Raw genomic sequence first — 15008 nt, forward strand, 5'->3', positions numbered from 1 at the left:
TCCTCTTTTTATCCTATTCTTTCTCTTTCAACTTTCTCTCCCTTCTTTTTCAAAATTTCCTCTATCCTTCACTGTTTCAAACTCCTTTACCCGACTAACATTATTAACTACTGAACCCTATTAACCATCACCTCATTAATTCACCCTACTATCTTTTTACTTCTTTTTCATTTCATTACTTCGTTCAGTTTAATTCCACACCTTATCTTTTCTTTATCCCTCTCTTTCCCTTAAAATGCTTGTCTTTATACCCTACACCACAGCCCTCTACTTTTTGTCTTTGACTTTTCTAAGAAAATTTTTACCTCTCCAACTAACATCACATCACTTAATTTCAGTTCTCACATTCAGATCCATTATCATTACAATTAAATTATATCAATATTCTTTTTCTTACTTTGGTTTTATTTTATTCAGTACACTTTCAATATTATTTTCATTTTAATTTCATTCGTGTATCAACTGGACTCAACAGCTATAATCATACTTTTCTTTATCTCTAACTTCACATACCCTCACTTTGTCACAAGAATTCTCTCAAAACTTTTGAAATAAAATTAAAAAAAATAAAACATCTCATAATAATTACAATTCTTTTTCATTCACATATTACACACTTTTAATTATTTGACTGTATCCTAACTCAAATCCATTATTTACAAAAATTTACATTTATTTTTTAAATAACAATATTTTCCTTTTACATATACAACCACCAATACAATATAGACTAGATTAAATTGCCTACCAATTTATTCATTTTGTACAATAACATTCCAACTAATACTGATTCTTTCTCTTCTCTCACCTTCATCTATTTTTATCTTTTTATCATTATTGACAGCAGCTCAACTTTCTTTCTATCAATTTGATCAATCTAATGTTATGGTATACAGTCAATATAAATAATCTTATATTCTAAATTAATTTTGTATATCACAAGTTCTTTTCAATAACCAATAGATTTAAAATGTTAGACATTTTCAGATATTAAAATTTTTATCATTTGTTGTGGGTCATGACCTATTGGTTAATTAACTGTAAAATCGACTACCTTTTTCTCTACTGTCAATGTCACTTCAAACAGTTCCATACACACTAGTGTCACTTTATAGTCAAAGTTGGCCTAAGATGGTTGATTGAGGTTTTGGTAGGGTTTCACCATGTTCCCATAGGCAATATCCTGTAACATCGGCGTTTAGCCTGTTGAATATTATTTTTAAATAATGTAAATCGAATTTTAAATTCAACCATTGTTTGGTTCTGGGGCTATTTAGCAAGTATGCACGTAAGTAATCTAACCACATTTTTAGCTTTTAAAAAAAAAATTTCAACCATCTTTCAATTCTAATGGTGGGATTACTTATTTTATTGTAGATTCACTGATGATGGACCGATAGGTCTGAAAACGTTCTGAATTGGACATATTTTATTCAATCCATTGGGATTTTTAAGTTTTAATAAATATACCAATTTACATAGAAGTGGTTTTGTGGAAGTGGAAAAAAAGCTTAGGACCCAAAAGGGAACCCTGCGGAACCCCTGACACGGCTTCAAATCCATTAGAAACACATCCTGCTGATCTTACTTGCAATGTTCTTCCTTGCAAATACGAAGTAAACCAAGCTAATAAAGAACCAATGATACCAAAGTTTCTCAGCTTTGTAATTAAGACATTATGATCTAGTAGGTCAAAGGCCTTACTGAAATCGGTGTATATAGAGTGCACCTCGTAACCCTCATCCATTGCTGTACCTATACTATCGATATACAAAAAGAGGTTAGTGAGAGTAGAACGTCCGCCTACAAATCCATGTTGGTTTTCCGTAATAATGTTCCTAAGACAATTATCCAAACTTGGCAAAACCATTTTTTCAAATACTTTAGATAAGGCTGACTGAATACAAACTGGCCGATAATTTTTGATATCACTATGATCTCCTGCCTTGAAAATAGGACACACAAAGGAATGTTTCCATCTGTTCGGGAAAATTCCCGTCTGGAGTGATCTATTAAGAACATATACTAATGGTTCACACAAGGACACTGCTTAGGAACAAATTCGGTATCAAATCAGGCCAGCCCCTTTATTGACATTTAATGACAACACCACTTTCAGTAAATTGTCGAAAGTGACTTCGAGGTTACTAATTTCCACCTCCAGCTGTTGTGAGAAAATTTCATTACTCTCCAGGTTATTCAGAGATTTACCATTAAAAGTGCTGTATACAGTACCAAAATGTTTCGCAAACAACTCTGTTATTTTTTATTTGTCATTCTCACTTTCCTCACCTAGAAACATAGAGCCAGGGAGAGCACCATGTCCGTTTGTTTTATTTTTGATGAACTTCCAAAATTCACCAGCGTTCTCATTTATTCTCACTTCCATCTTTGAAACGTAAGCATTGTAAGACTGCTCAGTGAGTGATGAGCATTCATCCCTCAAATTTTTAAATTCAATGTAGTGGTGATACTTATTTGTAGTTTTATATTATTTATGCGCAATCTTTTTGGCAATGACTTTACTCTTAAGTTTAGATGAGAACCAAACAGGAAAATTCGATCTTTTTACCGATATCTTTGGTACAAAAAGTTCAATTGCGTTCCAAATAATGGAATAAAAAGCATCTAAAATGTTATTTACATCCTCTAAACAGTACAACTCAATCCAATTGATCTGAAGCAAATAATTATTCAAGGCACCATAATCCGCCTTGTGAAAGTTATAATAAATATTAGTTTCCAAACTGATTTATTATTGCTTATCAAATAATATCAATGCTTCAAGTGAGGATAGTATTTCATGTACATAAAGTTAGCGAATCACTTCTCGCAAATATTATGGCAAGCACAATGGGAATTTGCCGCTTTTTTGCCGTTAATTAGTTGTGAAAAAATTAATTTTGGCGCTCGTTTATTTTTCTTAATATTCGATGTTTCGCTAACTTCATATGAAGTTAGCGAATCACAACAGCAAAAAATGTTTCAAATTCAAATCGAGTTGGTACTGAATTTGCCGCTTTTTTGCCGTTAATTAGTTGTAAAAAAATTAATTTTGCCGCTCTTTTATTTTTCTTAGTATTCGATGTTTCGCTAACTTCATATGAAGTTAGCGAATCACAACAGCAAAAAATGTTTCAAATTCAAATCGAGTTGGTGCTGAATTTGCCGCTTTTTTGCCGTTAATTAGTTGTGAAAAAAAATGAATTTTGCCGCTCTTTTATTTTTCTTAATACTCGATGTTTCGCTAACTTCATATGAAGTTAGAATCACAACAGCAAAAAATGTTTCAAATTCAAATCGAGTTGGTGCTGAATTTGCCGCTTTTTTGCCGTTAATTAGTTGTGAAAAAATTAATTTTGCCGCTCTTTTATTTTTCTTAATATTCGATGTTTCGTTAACTTCATATGAATTTACCGAATCGCAACAGCAAAAAATGTTTCAAATTCAAATCGAGTTGGTGCTTAATTTGCCGCTTTTTTGCCGTTAATTAGTTGTGAAAAAATTAATTTTGCCGCTCTTCTATTTTTCCTAATATTCGATGTTTCGCTTATTTCATAAAGGGTGGGGAATTAGTGTGAAGAAGTCCAATTACTCGTTTATCGTAGGAGATACGAAAAAAAGTTATTTAGCTAAAAGTTGGTGCCTAGACAGGACCATAATCTGAAAATATTTTCAAATATACAGGGCCATCCGTATTGACAGGGTGACACAAATTTTTGTTTTTTTTTTTAATAGAACACCCTATATATTTTTACATTTTTGGATTCTCCTGTACGTCTACTTTCCTAAAATATAGGCTTTTGTAGTAATATACGAAGTAGTTTAAAAGATAATTACGTTTTTTGTTAATATCGTAGCAATATTCACACCCTGTAGAATTGTAGTAACTTGACATAAAAATTTCTATTTATATTGAAAATATATTTAATATAGTCTACTATTTTTAAACATTATTAATATAAAGAAACGTTTCGTTTTAGTATACAAGGTTGGTCAAAACTAGGAATGAGTATTTTTTGAGCTTTCTTAAATGGATTTTAGTATAGTATTTTGGTATTGTGAACCAACAAATTTGTGATAACTATAGAGGAATAACACTACTAAGCACAACATATAAAATATTGACTTCAATAATAAGAAAAAGATTTACTAATGAAGTAAAAACCTCACATGTAGGTAGGTGGTATATAATTTATTAAAAAATTTTTTCTAAAAATGATCCAAGATGGATAAAATCACAAACGTTTTCGGACCAATCAGTCCATCATCAGGTGGTAGCAACTTCAGATCCAAAGTAGTTGGAACTAGCTACATATTTAGGTCAAAAGACCTTAATGTAATAATAATTATGCCATTTAGGCTACAAAAATGTCGAGAATAAGTCGATGTCACAAGAAATTAAATTGCAACGGTATTACAAAGTGGTCTTCATCTTGGCCTCAAACTGACATTTGTTTGAGGCCTCAAATTTTTTTTGTTTTCTTGGCCTCAAACTGACAGTCAGTTTGAGGCCAAGATGAAGACCACTTTGTAATACCGTGCAATTTAATTTCTTGTGACATCGACTTATTGTCGACATTTTTGTAGCCTAAATGGCATAATTATTATTACATTAAGGTCTTTTGACCTAAATATGTAGCTAGTTCCAACTACTTTGGATCTGAAGTCTCTACCACCTGATGATGGACTGATTGGTCCGAAAACGTTTGTGATTTTATCCATCTTGGATCATTTTTAGAAAAATTTTTTAATAAATTATATACCACCTACCTACATGTGAGGTTTTTACTTCATTAGTAAGTTTTTATTATGGTATACAGCCAATGAGAGGAATCTCTTCCTTTATATTTTAAGAATTAAGAATTAAGATTGTCAAATATCACGAAGAAGAGAGTGAGACAGTACCAATGTGGAGTCACAGAAGGAAGATATATGGAGGAAGGAAGAATAATGGAAAAACCAAATGAATACAAACTGGAATTAGAAATGCTATTCATCGACTTCAAACAGACATTTGATTCGATTAAGAGAAAACAACTAACGATTGCCCTGGAAAAATTAAAAATCCCAATTAACTCAGAAAATTAATAAATATGACAATGAGAACTACCAAAATTAGCATAAAAACGCAAAGAGGCGAGACAGATGAATTCATTATAAATAAAGTAGTGAAACAAGGGATGCCTTATCCACTGTTTAATCTAACTTTAGAATATATACTACGAAATATAAACAAAGGAAACCTAAGAACAAGAGGTGGACAAATAATCGCCTACGCAGACGACATTGTTATTATTGCAAAGAATAGAAAAATAATCAAAGAAATGCTAAAAGAAATAACAGAGAAAGGGGAGACAATGGGACTCAGATTAAATGAAGAATAGACAAAAATACTAAGACTAGGGAAAACAGCAATAAAAGGACAAACCAAAATAGGAAATTCAGAGTTTGAAGATGTATAACATTTAAAATACCTAGGAGTGACAATAAGCAAAACGGGTGAAAGAATACAGAAATAAAAGAAAAAATATTGGCAACGAATAAAGCTTATTTTGCAAACAAAACACTACTTAAAAGCAAAATACTCTCTATTAAAACCAAGATAAGAATGTATAACAGCATAATTAGAACAATATTATTATACGCAGCCTATCACTGGAATGTGCTTTACAATTTGGTTTTAGTTTCGTTATAATCGGCGTTCTATAAAGATCGTAATTTACATTTTATTATTTGTTGTTTCCGGTGGTGGACAATAATTCCCAGGATTATATTACTATAAGTCGTAATATAAGTGCATATTTTAATTGTTTTTTAGTCATTCTGGCAAAAAATATATTTTTCTTCGTAAACAATACTTTTTCTCCTGTAAAAAATCACATTTAAAAAAAAATTTTATTAGTAATTTTATTTATCATGGAATCCAATTATTCCATGATTCCAGTTATAAATCCCAATTGGCTTACTGAAAAGGAACTCCAAGTATTCACTGATGCCGAATAAGGTTTATAACAAACAACTAAGTGTATTTTTTCAAAAAAAATTAAACAAATCCGCTGTTTTTAAGTGTATTTTCTTGTGGCGTACAAAGTACGCCACGCGTGTAGTTATGTTATAACTTGATGCGCGGGTAGTTAAAGGTTAAAGAAGATATCGTGACCAAAATAAAGCAATGCAGAGTTAGATAGTTAGGTCACATCTGGCGGGCAGGAGATGAAGCAGTGATATATACTATGATAGAATGGAATCCAGTAGGAAGAAAGAAAAGAAGAAGGCCAAGATCAAAATGGTTGCCAAGAAGTTGAAGAAAACTTTTGCCGCTCTTTTATTTTTTTAATATTTGTTGGTGCTGAATTTGCCGCTTTTTTGCCGTTAATGAGCTGTGAAAAAATTAATTTTGCCGCTCTTTTATTTTTCTTAATATTCGATGTTTCGTTAACTTCATATGAAGTTAGCGAATCACAACAGCAAAAAATTTTTCAAATTCAAATCGAGTTGGTGCTGAATTTGCCGCTTTTTGTCGCTCATTAGTTGTGGAAAAATTAATTTTGCCGCTATTTTATTTTTTTTAATATCCGATCTTTCGCTAACTTCATATGAAGTTAGCGAATCACAACAGCAAAAAATGTTTCAAATTCAAATCGAGTTGGTGCTGAATTTGCCGCTTTTTTGCCGTTAATTATTTGTGAAAAAATGAATTTTGCCGTTCTTTTATTTTTTGTAATATTCGATATTTCGCTAACTTCATATGAAGTTAGCGAATCACAACAGCAAAAAATGTTTCAAATTCAAATCAAGTTGGTGCTGAATTTGCCGCTTTTTTGCCGCTCATTAGTTGTGGAAAAATAAATTTTGCCGCTTTTTTATTTTTCTTAGTAATCGATGTTCTGCTAACTTCATATAAAGTTAGCGAGTCACAACAGCGAATAATGTTTCAGATTCCAATCGATTTGGTGCTGAATTCTGAATTTGCCGCTTTTCCCGCTCATTAGTTGCGAAAAAAATAAATTTTTTTAAATTTTTTAATATTCAACGTTTCAATAACTTCATAAATAGTAATTGGTGAATTACAACAGCGAACGGTACATTTTTTACGATATTGTAACATATTTTTCTTCTTTTATAATTCTGATAACGCTGCACGATAATTTCGTAGGATGCGTCTGGTAGACTTGCATCCCCACACAACCCTTTTGGGTCCTAATTGACGCTTCTAGTGGTACGCGGTACGAATAGATTATTATTAATTTATGGATATCCTACTTAAAACATAATATGATTTCATCTAATATAATATCCTCACTGTATAAAATACTTGAAATAAAATATAAAAGGAGGGGTAAATATATGAATTTATATTTTATAATATTATTAATATTATAATGAATTTATTCCAACTCAAACGTCCTTACTGTATAATATACTTGAAATAAAATATAAGAGGAGGGGTGAATATATGAATTTATATTTTATAATATTATTATAAAAAACTTTAAATAAAATATAAAAGGAGGGGGTAAATATATGAATTTATATTTTATAATATTATTATAAAATATAAATTCATATATTTACCCCCTCCTTTTATATTTTATTTCAAGTATATATATATATATATATATATATATATATATATATGTTATGTTATGTTCATTGAAAAACGCCCTGACAGCCTAAACACACGCGATGACGCCAAAAGACTGCCGGCAACATGGCGACCGCTGCTTCGGCGAATCCCCACGCCAGTCGATCCCACTCAGGCCTCTCCCGCGCATACAGTTCCCGCGCGCACTGAGAGTATAAAAGGAGCTACACAGGCGAAGACAGGTCGTCACTCGACACTGAGGAGTAGGCAGATTGAGACCTCAGTGCCGCTTGACCGTTCTCCTAGAGAACAAGACACTACTGGTACGTCACGAGTGAGGGGAGTAGGCAGATTGAGAACCCGAACTCGAACGGAACCATACCCCTCTTGATAATGGCTCCAAAAAGGGTGCCGAAACGTCGAGTTATAAATTCTCAACGCGGTTCTTCCCGAGAACTTAGTAATTTTCATTTACCTGACCGCGGAAATCTTTCCGAACATATATATATATATATATATATATATTGTTGTGATCTTATTTATTTATATGTGATGATATTCTTATATGTAATTTAATTTAATTAATGCATTAATGATAATCTAATTAATCAACCAGATCACATATCAATATGTTTTCAATCTCAGGGCAAAATTATAAAATTACTTACTTTCGTGACTTCTAAGTATTTCTCAGTGGTTCCTAATCGGGATAGGAAAAAAATAAAATAATACACACATATGGATTACAATTATAAATCAAAAATTTGTTTATTTTATATAAATGGCAATTACTGCTTAATATTTGTTAGATCTTATATTTATTTAATACAAACATTTAAAAATGGGAATCTTATTTCCTTTTGGTTTCCAATTTAAATTTTTATTAATAATGAACTATTAGGATTTATTAGCAACAAATTGATTTAAGTTTGATAAAAATCTTCTGATATTAGCGATTATGTTCTTCAATTTTTAATGTGGTATTTAATACAAAAACCCATACATTCATGTCCTGACAAATGAGACTGACCTTTATCTGGTGAACTGCGAATGTCCTCACACAAAACCCGTTTCCTCCTACCCTTGGTTGCGATGAAAAACTCGTCCTGGCCTCCAGTAATGTTCTCCTTTGAAAACTACCTCGTATAGCTCTCGTTCCTGCTTTTCTCGTGATGCCGTGTTTTACCTTTTTCGAACCACTTCAATCAGCTACCGGGACACTCTTTGCTCAAGGAGATTCTTTTCTCTCGACTCGGCCTACCTCTCGTTCCCCTTGGGTACTCAACACTCACGGAACTACACCGGCTTTTTCACTCTTCGTACACTACCGTCTACCACCGGACTTCACCTCTCGACAGCTCAAAACATTCTGATCTCTCATCCTCTTTCATTTCCCTACTTTCTAAATATCCCTTCCAGATTCAAAAATCAACATTCCACCACAAATTTTAATTCGCCGTATTCCTCAATACCAACTTTTAATCTTTCTAAATATGTTTAATGGATTTCAAGAAAAAATAATCATTTCCCAATTTAAACTTACTTTCTACTTTTTACAAAACTTAATGACCTATTATCTATTTCACTGAGTCTTATTTAGCGTAGGCTAATGATCGAATCTTCCGCGAACTCTATAATGGTCCGCGTCACTCAAACTTGTTTGTCTTAGGCGCATTGTTATCGAGTTTCGTACACTTCTTCGAATCACTTTCTTAAAAACTAAATATAATAATTTGTTGTATACAGGTTGTTCTAAATTTACATGCCTGTGGTTAAGAAAATTGAAGATATTTTATATTAATTTGAATTTTGCTTATAATTATAAAATTCTAATTCTCATATCCAATAGTAATATAACAAATCCCTGCCTTTGTATTCGATAAAATTTATCTGCATTTTTAAATAAATTTTCTCGAGGCAAAACCAACTCCGTGTATATTTCCTTACTTTAATCTACGTCTTATACCCTAACTTACTATCTACTTTATGTAATTCTGTCTTTTATTCGTGATATTTGTATACATCGTGAATATTATAAATTCCTCGGATCTTTTCCGAGTTCCTATGCCTCAACTCATAACTATTTATCCCATTTTCATTATTCACGATGTACGGGCCTTCGAAAACAGGCATCAACTTTGCGCAAATGCCCCCAGGAAGATTTGATACTCGTAATGCCCTCACGAGTACTTTTTCGCCCTTTTGGAAAGTCACTGGTCTTCTTTTTCTATTGTGTTCCTGTTTTTGGATATACTTTTCTTTGCTTCGCCGTAATCTTCTCTGTACTGTTTCAATCACCTGTTGATATTCCTTTGGCTCTGGGTCTTCCCATGGCCTTATCGGCAGTATACCCTTCATGATGTCGCTCCCTTAGTATTAAAAGGGCACATCTCGAAAATCGTTACTTTTGGGAAAACGAGATTAAAGATTAAGCAACTTCATCGTTTTCATTTACTCACCTATAACATTTTTATTTGAAAAGATAGATAAATAAAAATCTAGGTATACAATTTACAGTATTTTTACTCTATAATGGATAATCGAAATATTACAAAAAAAAATAATTTAATTAAAAAAAAAACGTTTCAAAAAATCTCTCCCAAGATAGGCCCCTCTCCCACTAAATTTCTTTAAATTTTGAAGGCATCTTACGAATTAAGCCTTTTAATGATTAAATATACACTATTTTTTAAGTTACAAATATAAATATGGCTGTGTAATAATAATCTTTAACTACTTTCAATGATAAAAGTGCCTCTTGTAAAGGAATTAATAAAACATTAAATCGTAAAAGATTAACAAAAAATAACTTTATTCTCAAAAACCAAAAAGTAATAGGCATGTAGCATACAAATCCAATAACAAAAACTATAACACTCTTTTTGGGACAGTCATATAAAAAAAACCAGAATTGTCTTAACGTTTATAATGTAACACAAAACTAAAATATTCTCACAAAAAATTACTGAATTTACTAGACAAAAAAATTAACAAATTTTCTCAACATAAAATCATTCTTCTTTTGTGCGAGCGCTTAAGATCTATCATATTCATTTTTTACAATCAGTCGTGTTTGAATAGAATAGAATAGCTAACGACTGGAATAGTAGCTAAAGAACTATGAAATATAAAATAGCCAGTAGGTTTAAGTTTTAAGTAATAGTCATAAATCATTTCAAAAATAAAACAAAGTATTAAAAATTACAATTAGAAAACAGTTACATTAACATATTATTATAGTAACAGGCATGATAAGGGTCAATAAGTCTCTTAGAAATTAATTCTTTGAGATCCTGTTTCTTATTTAAACTTAACTCAAATGGCGCACTATAAACTGTTTTGATAGATATTTCTTTATTATCCAACATTTTCTTTCTTTTGTTTCTAACATTTATTTGTTTAAACGCGTCTTTGTATGATGTCTTATATTGAAAAAAGAATGGGTTCCCTTTCGTAAATTTCATAACTTTGATGTGATTCCATACGATGGTATTCTTCTCTTCGTCAACGTTGAAATTATATCCCCACTTGACTTGTAAATCTTTCAAGTCGTAAAAGAAATCATGATTCAAAGTATGAACGATAAAAGGTTTCCCCGTTTTCCTAGCTCTCTGAATTGCGGTGGTGTATTGAAGTGGTGTTAAGATTGGACCAGCTTTTAAATCTCTTGATATTTGTTTCTGTATCAGCATGTGTACATTGTCGGCTTCATTTTGCGTATGACCTTTTATAAGGAATTTGTGAGTTATGCCCTTTAAGTTTTTTATAGTAGTGACTGCAAACATGTATAAAGAAGCTATGTATTTATTTTTGTTTTGGCCACAACAATTATCTGTTACAAATGTTACGTTAACTTCATGTTCACCTGCATCCTCACAAACCTTCTTTAAAAAGTCTAAAACGCAACTTCCAATCTCCACTGCACCTCTTTTTCCTTGGGTCTCATCCCAGAAATAGCAATGCACGTCACCATAGCCTTTAAAATCGTCTTCATTCTCTGGTAATTTATTTAACACAGTCAAAGTAAAGTTGTAGCTATTCAATTTGGATTTATAATAAAACGATGATGTTTCTCCATTGGGACTTTGCATTATCGCTTGAACATCGTAGCAAACGCATAAATTATATTTGTCAAGAGTCATTCTATCATTCTTTTTTTCTGCTCGGCTTAATTCCTTTTCTTCTAGGTGAGTATCATATTTGACTTTGAGAGCAAGCCTCTGATCAGCAGAAGAGTTGTTATACTGTAAACAAAGATCGCATTGATCTTTCTTGGGTTGAAAAAAACCCAAATTAAAATGGGTAGTAAAAATCTCATAAAACAAATGAAACTTTCCAGAATCTCGGGAATTATTCTTCTGTTTTTCTTGAAAGTCTCTAAACAAGTCAGTAATACTTTTCGATCCACTTATGAACTCTCTTGAGGTCGACGCTCTTAAATAATGCGATTCAATTCGTGGTATTAGATTGATAAATCTAATGATATCTTCTTTCAGATTGTCATCCACGCGTCTATGACTATTATGTTTGCCTCTTCTATCTTCTTCAACAGAATTGCAATTGTTAGTCTTATATCTTACTGTGCGAATCATTTTACTTGTTATTCCCAACGTATTGATAAAAAATGTTTTGCAGACTCTGATTTTGGCGTTATCATCGTACAAGTAGAAAGCAGCATTTGGTGCTCTGGGATGTTGAGCGTTTGAATACTTATATTTAGGTTCAACTAAAGCCATTCTTGCTTTTATAAACATACGCTGTAATTGCAAATCTCCTAGTGCCCAAAAACATTTGAAATGTTGAAGTCTTTTAGCCTCATCAAAATTTTCGCTGCATTTCAATCTGCATTTCTGATTGCATGGACTCTTCATTTGACGCGCAGGAACAACGTTTCTAGTCTTAGTAGAAATGTATTGTTCTCCTGCATTTCGTTTTATCTTTTGGTTATTTTGCTTCCATTTAGTAGGATCAGCTTTACGTTTCTTCGATCTCCTGGGCGATGTTGCAACTACTTCAGAAGTACCATCATCAGAGGAACTTGAAGATGAGCTTGGCGAACGTTTTCTACCTTGATGTTCATTATAAGTGGGATCATTGTCACTAATATCAGCATCACTCTCTTCTGAATTCATTGGCGATATACGGTAATGTACAGCTGGAGTTCGTGGTGTTAAAATTACGGATTCTAGTATTGAAGGTGAAGTAGTTCTAGACGATAAAGACTGAGGCTGGGCTTCAATTTCTTTACCTTTTAAGATATGGGAAACAAATCGTCCTTGTTCCAGTGAACAACATCGAGAGGAAGAGCTGCTGCTAGAAGATGACGAACTGCTACTGTTGACGCTAGAAGACGAACTGGAACTACTAGATGACGATCTCGACGAACGTTTTGATGTTGAACTTAAAGGGATGTTCTCTTTTTCTTCATTGCTGACCTAAAAATGCAAAATAATATGTAAGTAGTTTATACATGTTAGTAAATTATAAACTTACGTTTGGGTCCTTATCGCAACTGTTTTCCCATTCATCAGGTAGATGTGAAACATTAAGAAGGTTCATAATTCTTCGCGATCGTGATGACATATTTCTTCAATTTTTTTGCAATGTATCTGTAAGAGGTTAAGATATGGTTACCCTCTTATTTAATACTTGTTAGTACATAAAATAATAACAATAATTAAGGCCGTAGTACCAAAAAACTTTGTAGTTTATGGACACAACTAAGAAACTCGTTGAATTATTTTAGTATTACAAGGATTTAACTTTCAATGATATTGTAAATCAAACAGATATTTTTGTAATAACAAGAATCCTTTAGATATAGTTCCAAAAATCATACAATAGTTTTAGTAATATAAAGAACTCTTTTTAAATAAACCCATAAATTTTCGGAAGTTTTAGAAATATACAGCATTTAATCTTAATGTGCCTTTATAAAACAAAAAATATAAAACAACACGTACCTCAAGTTTTGTAATAGAAGGGCTCAACTCGTAATGAGAGCGCTCACTAACACACCTGCTTCGACAGACATCGGCACCTTACTGAATGGGTCTATCTCGCGGGAAGATGTGTTGGCGGAGAGGGGAGTACGAAAGGGTCACATTATATCGGGACTTGCTTTATATTCTCCGTTTTCAATTTCTGTCAAGGCCAAGTTGTAGTACTAGTAGTTTTGTGCCCATTTATGCCAAAAACTCAGAAACGCTAATTTTCGAGATGTGCCCTTTTAATACTAAGGGTGCGATGTATTCTGGGGTCTCTTTTGTTACTGTGCTCGGAATTGTATTTAGATACACTTCTATTTCCGCCATTTTCCTGTCCCAGTGGCGATGTTGACCATCTGTTGCAATGCGAAGAAATTTCGTCACTTCCTGTATGAATCGTTCCGAAGGATTACTCTGTGGATGCCTGATGCTGACAAAATTTGTCTCTATTCCGTGTTCTCGAAGTTGTCCCTTGAAACGATCATTTCGGAAATACGTTGCATTGTCCAGTAGATTCTTTTTTGGTGTTCCTACTGTGGCTATAAAATTGTCGATTTTTCTTAATATTTCTTCCCCCTTTGTGGTGCGGCAACTATATAATTTTACGTATTTTGAAAACACATCCACCATCACTAGAATATGTTTGTTCCTTTTAGTGGTCATAATTAGATCGCTTAACATATCTATTGCTACAATGTCTAGTCTGTTTCGGGCTTCAATATTTTTGGCAATATTTTCGTTTTTGAAATTCCTACTCTTATATTTTTGACATACATCGCACTTCTGGGTAATTTCCTTTGCAATGCGGTAATCCTGTCGGCTGATGTAATTTTCCCTAAAAACGAGCCAAACCTTTCTGCAACCAATATGCCCATTGTCCTCATGTAATTTCTTTATTATCTTTTCTGCCAATGTCTGTGTCACTAAATATAGTTCCTTTCCGTCTATTCTCTTAAAATATATGTTATTTTCTACCTCCGCTCTTCTTTTCTCTCTTTCCTCTAGGTCTTCCTGGTTTGTCCTTATCTCATTTAACGAATATATCCCTTCTTCTTGTATTAATCTATTTAGTCCCACCTGTAGAGTAATTGTTTCCTTTTTTTCGGTGTCATCATCCCGTGTTAGAGCGTCGGCTATTATGTTGTCTTTTCCTTTTATATATCGGAACTCAAATCATACTCCTGTAATAATAGAATGCCTCTATGTATTCTATTATTTACTAATCGATTCTTCATTATATGTACTAAAGCTGCATGGTCTGTTTCGATTGTGAATTTTGCTCCCAATAAGTAAAACCTCAATTTGTTTACGCAATATAGTACACTGGCAAACTCCAATTCTGTAACACTATATTTTCTCTCATGTGTTTTAGACACTCGAGATATAAAGCATATCGGCACTTCTTGGTCGTTTTGTATTTGAGACAGAACTCC

The 15008-nt window shown here is 32.5% G+C and overlaps 1 protein-coding gene across 1 annotated transcript; it reads right to left on the bottom strand.

Annotated features, from left to right (window-relative positions):
- Nucleotides 1-10347: 10347 nt before the first annotated feature.
- LOC126883189 (uncharacterized) lies at nucleotides 10348-13829 on the bottom strand. The gene is made up of 3 exons (XM_050648434.1): nucleotides 13552-13829; nucleotides 13082-13197; nucleotides 10348-13023 (listed from the first exon to the last, which is right to left on the bottom strand). Exons 2-3 carry the CDS (start codon nucleotides 13169-13171, stop codon nucleotides 10807-10809), a joined length of 2307 nt encoding a protein of 768 aa, XP_050504391.1. The 5' UTR covers nucleotides 13172-13197; nucleotides 13552-13829; the 3' UTR covers nucleotides 10348-10806.
- Nucleotides 13830-15008: the final 1179 nt, after the last annotated feature.

Source organism: Diabrotica virgifera, chromosome 4, assembly GCF_917563875.1.
Source record: "Diabrotica virgifera virgifera chromosome 4, PGI_DIABVI_V3a".
Classification (NCBI taxonomy): Eukaryota; Metazoa; Arthropoda; class Insecta; order Coleoptera; family Chrysomelidae; genus Diabrotica; species Diabrotica virgifera.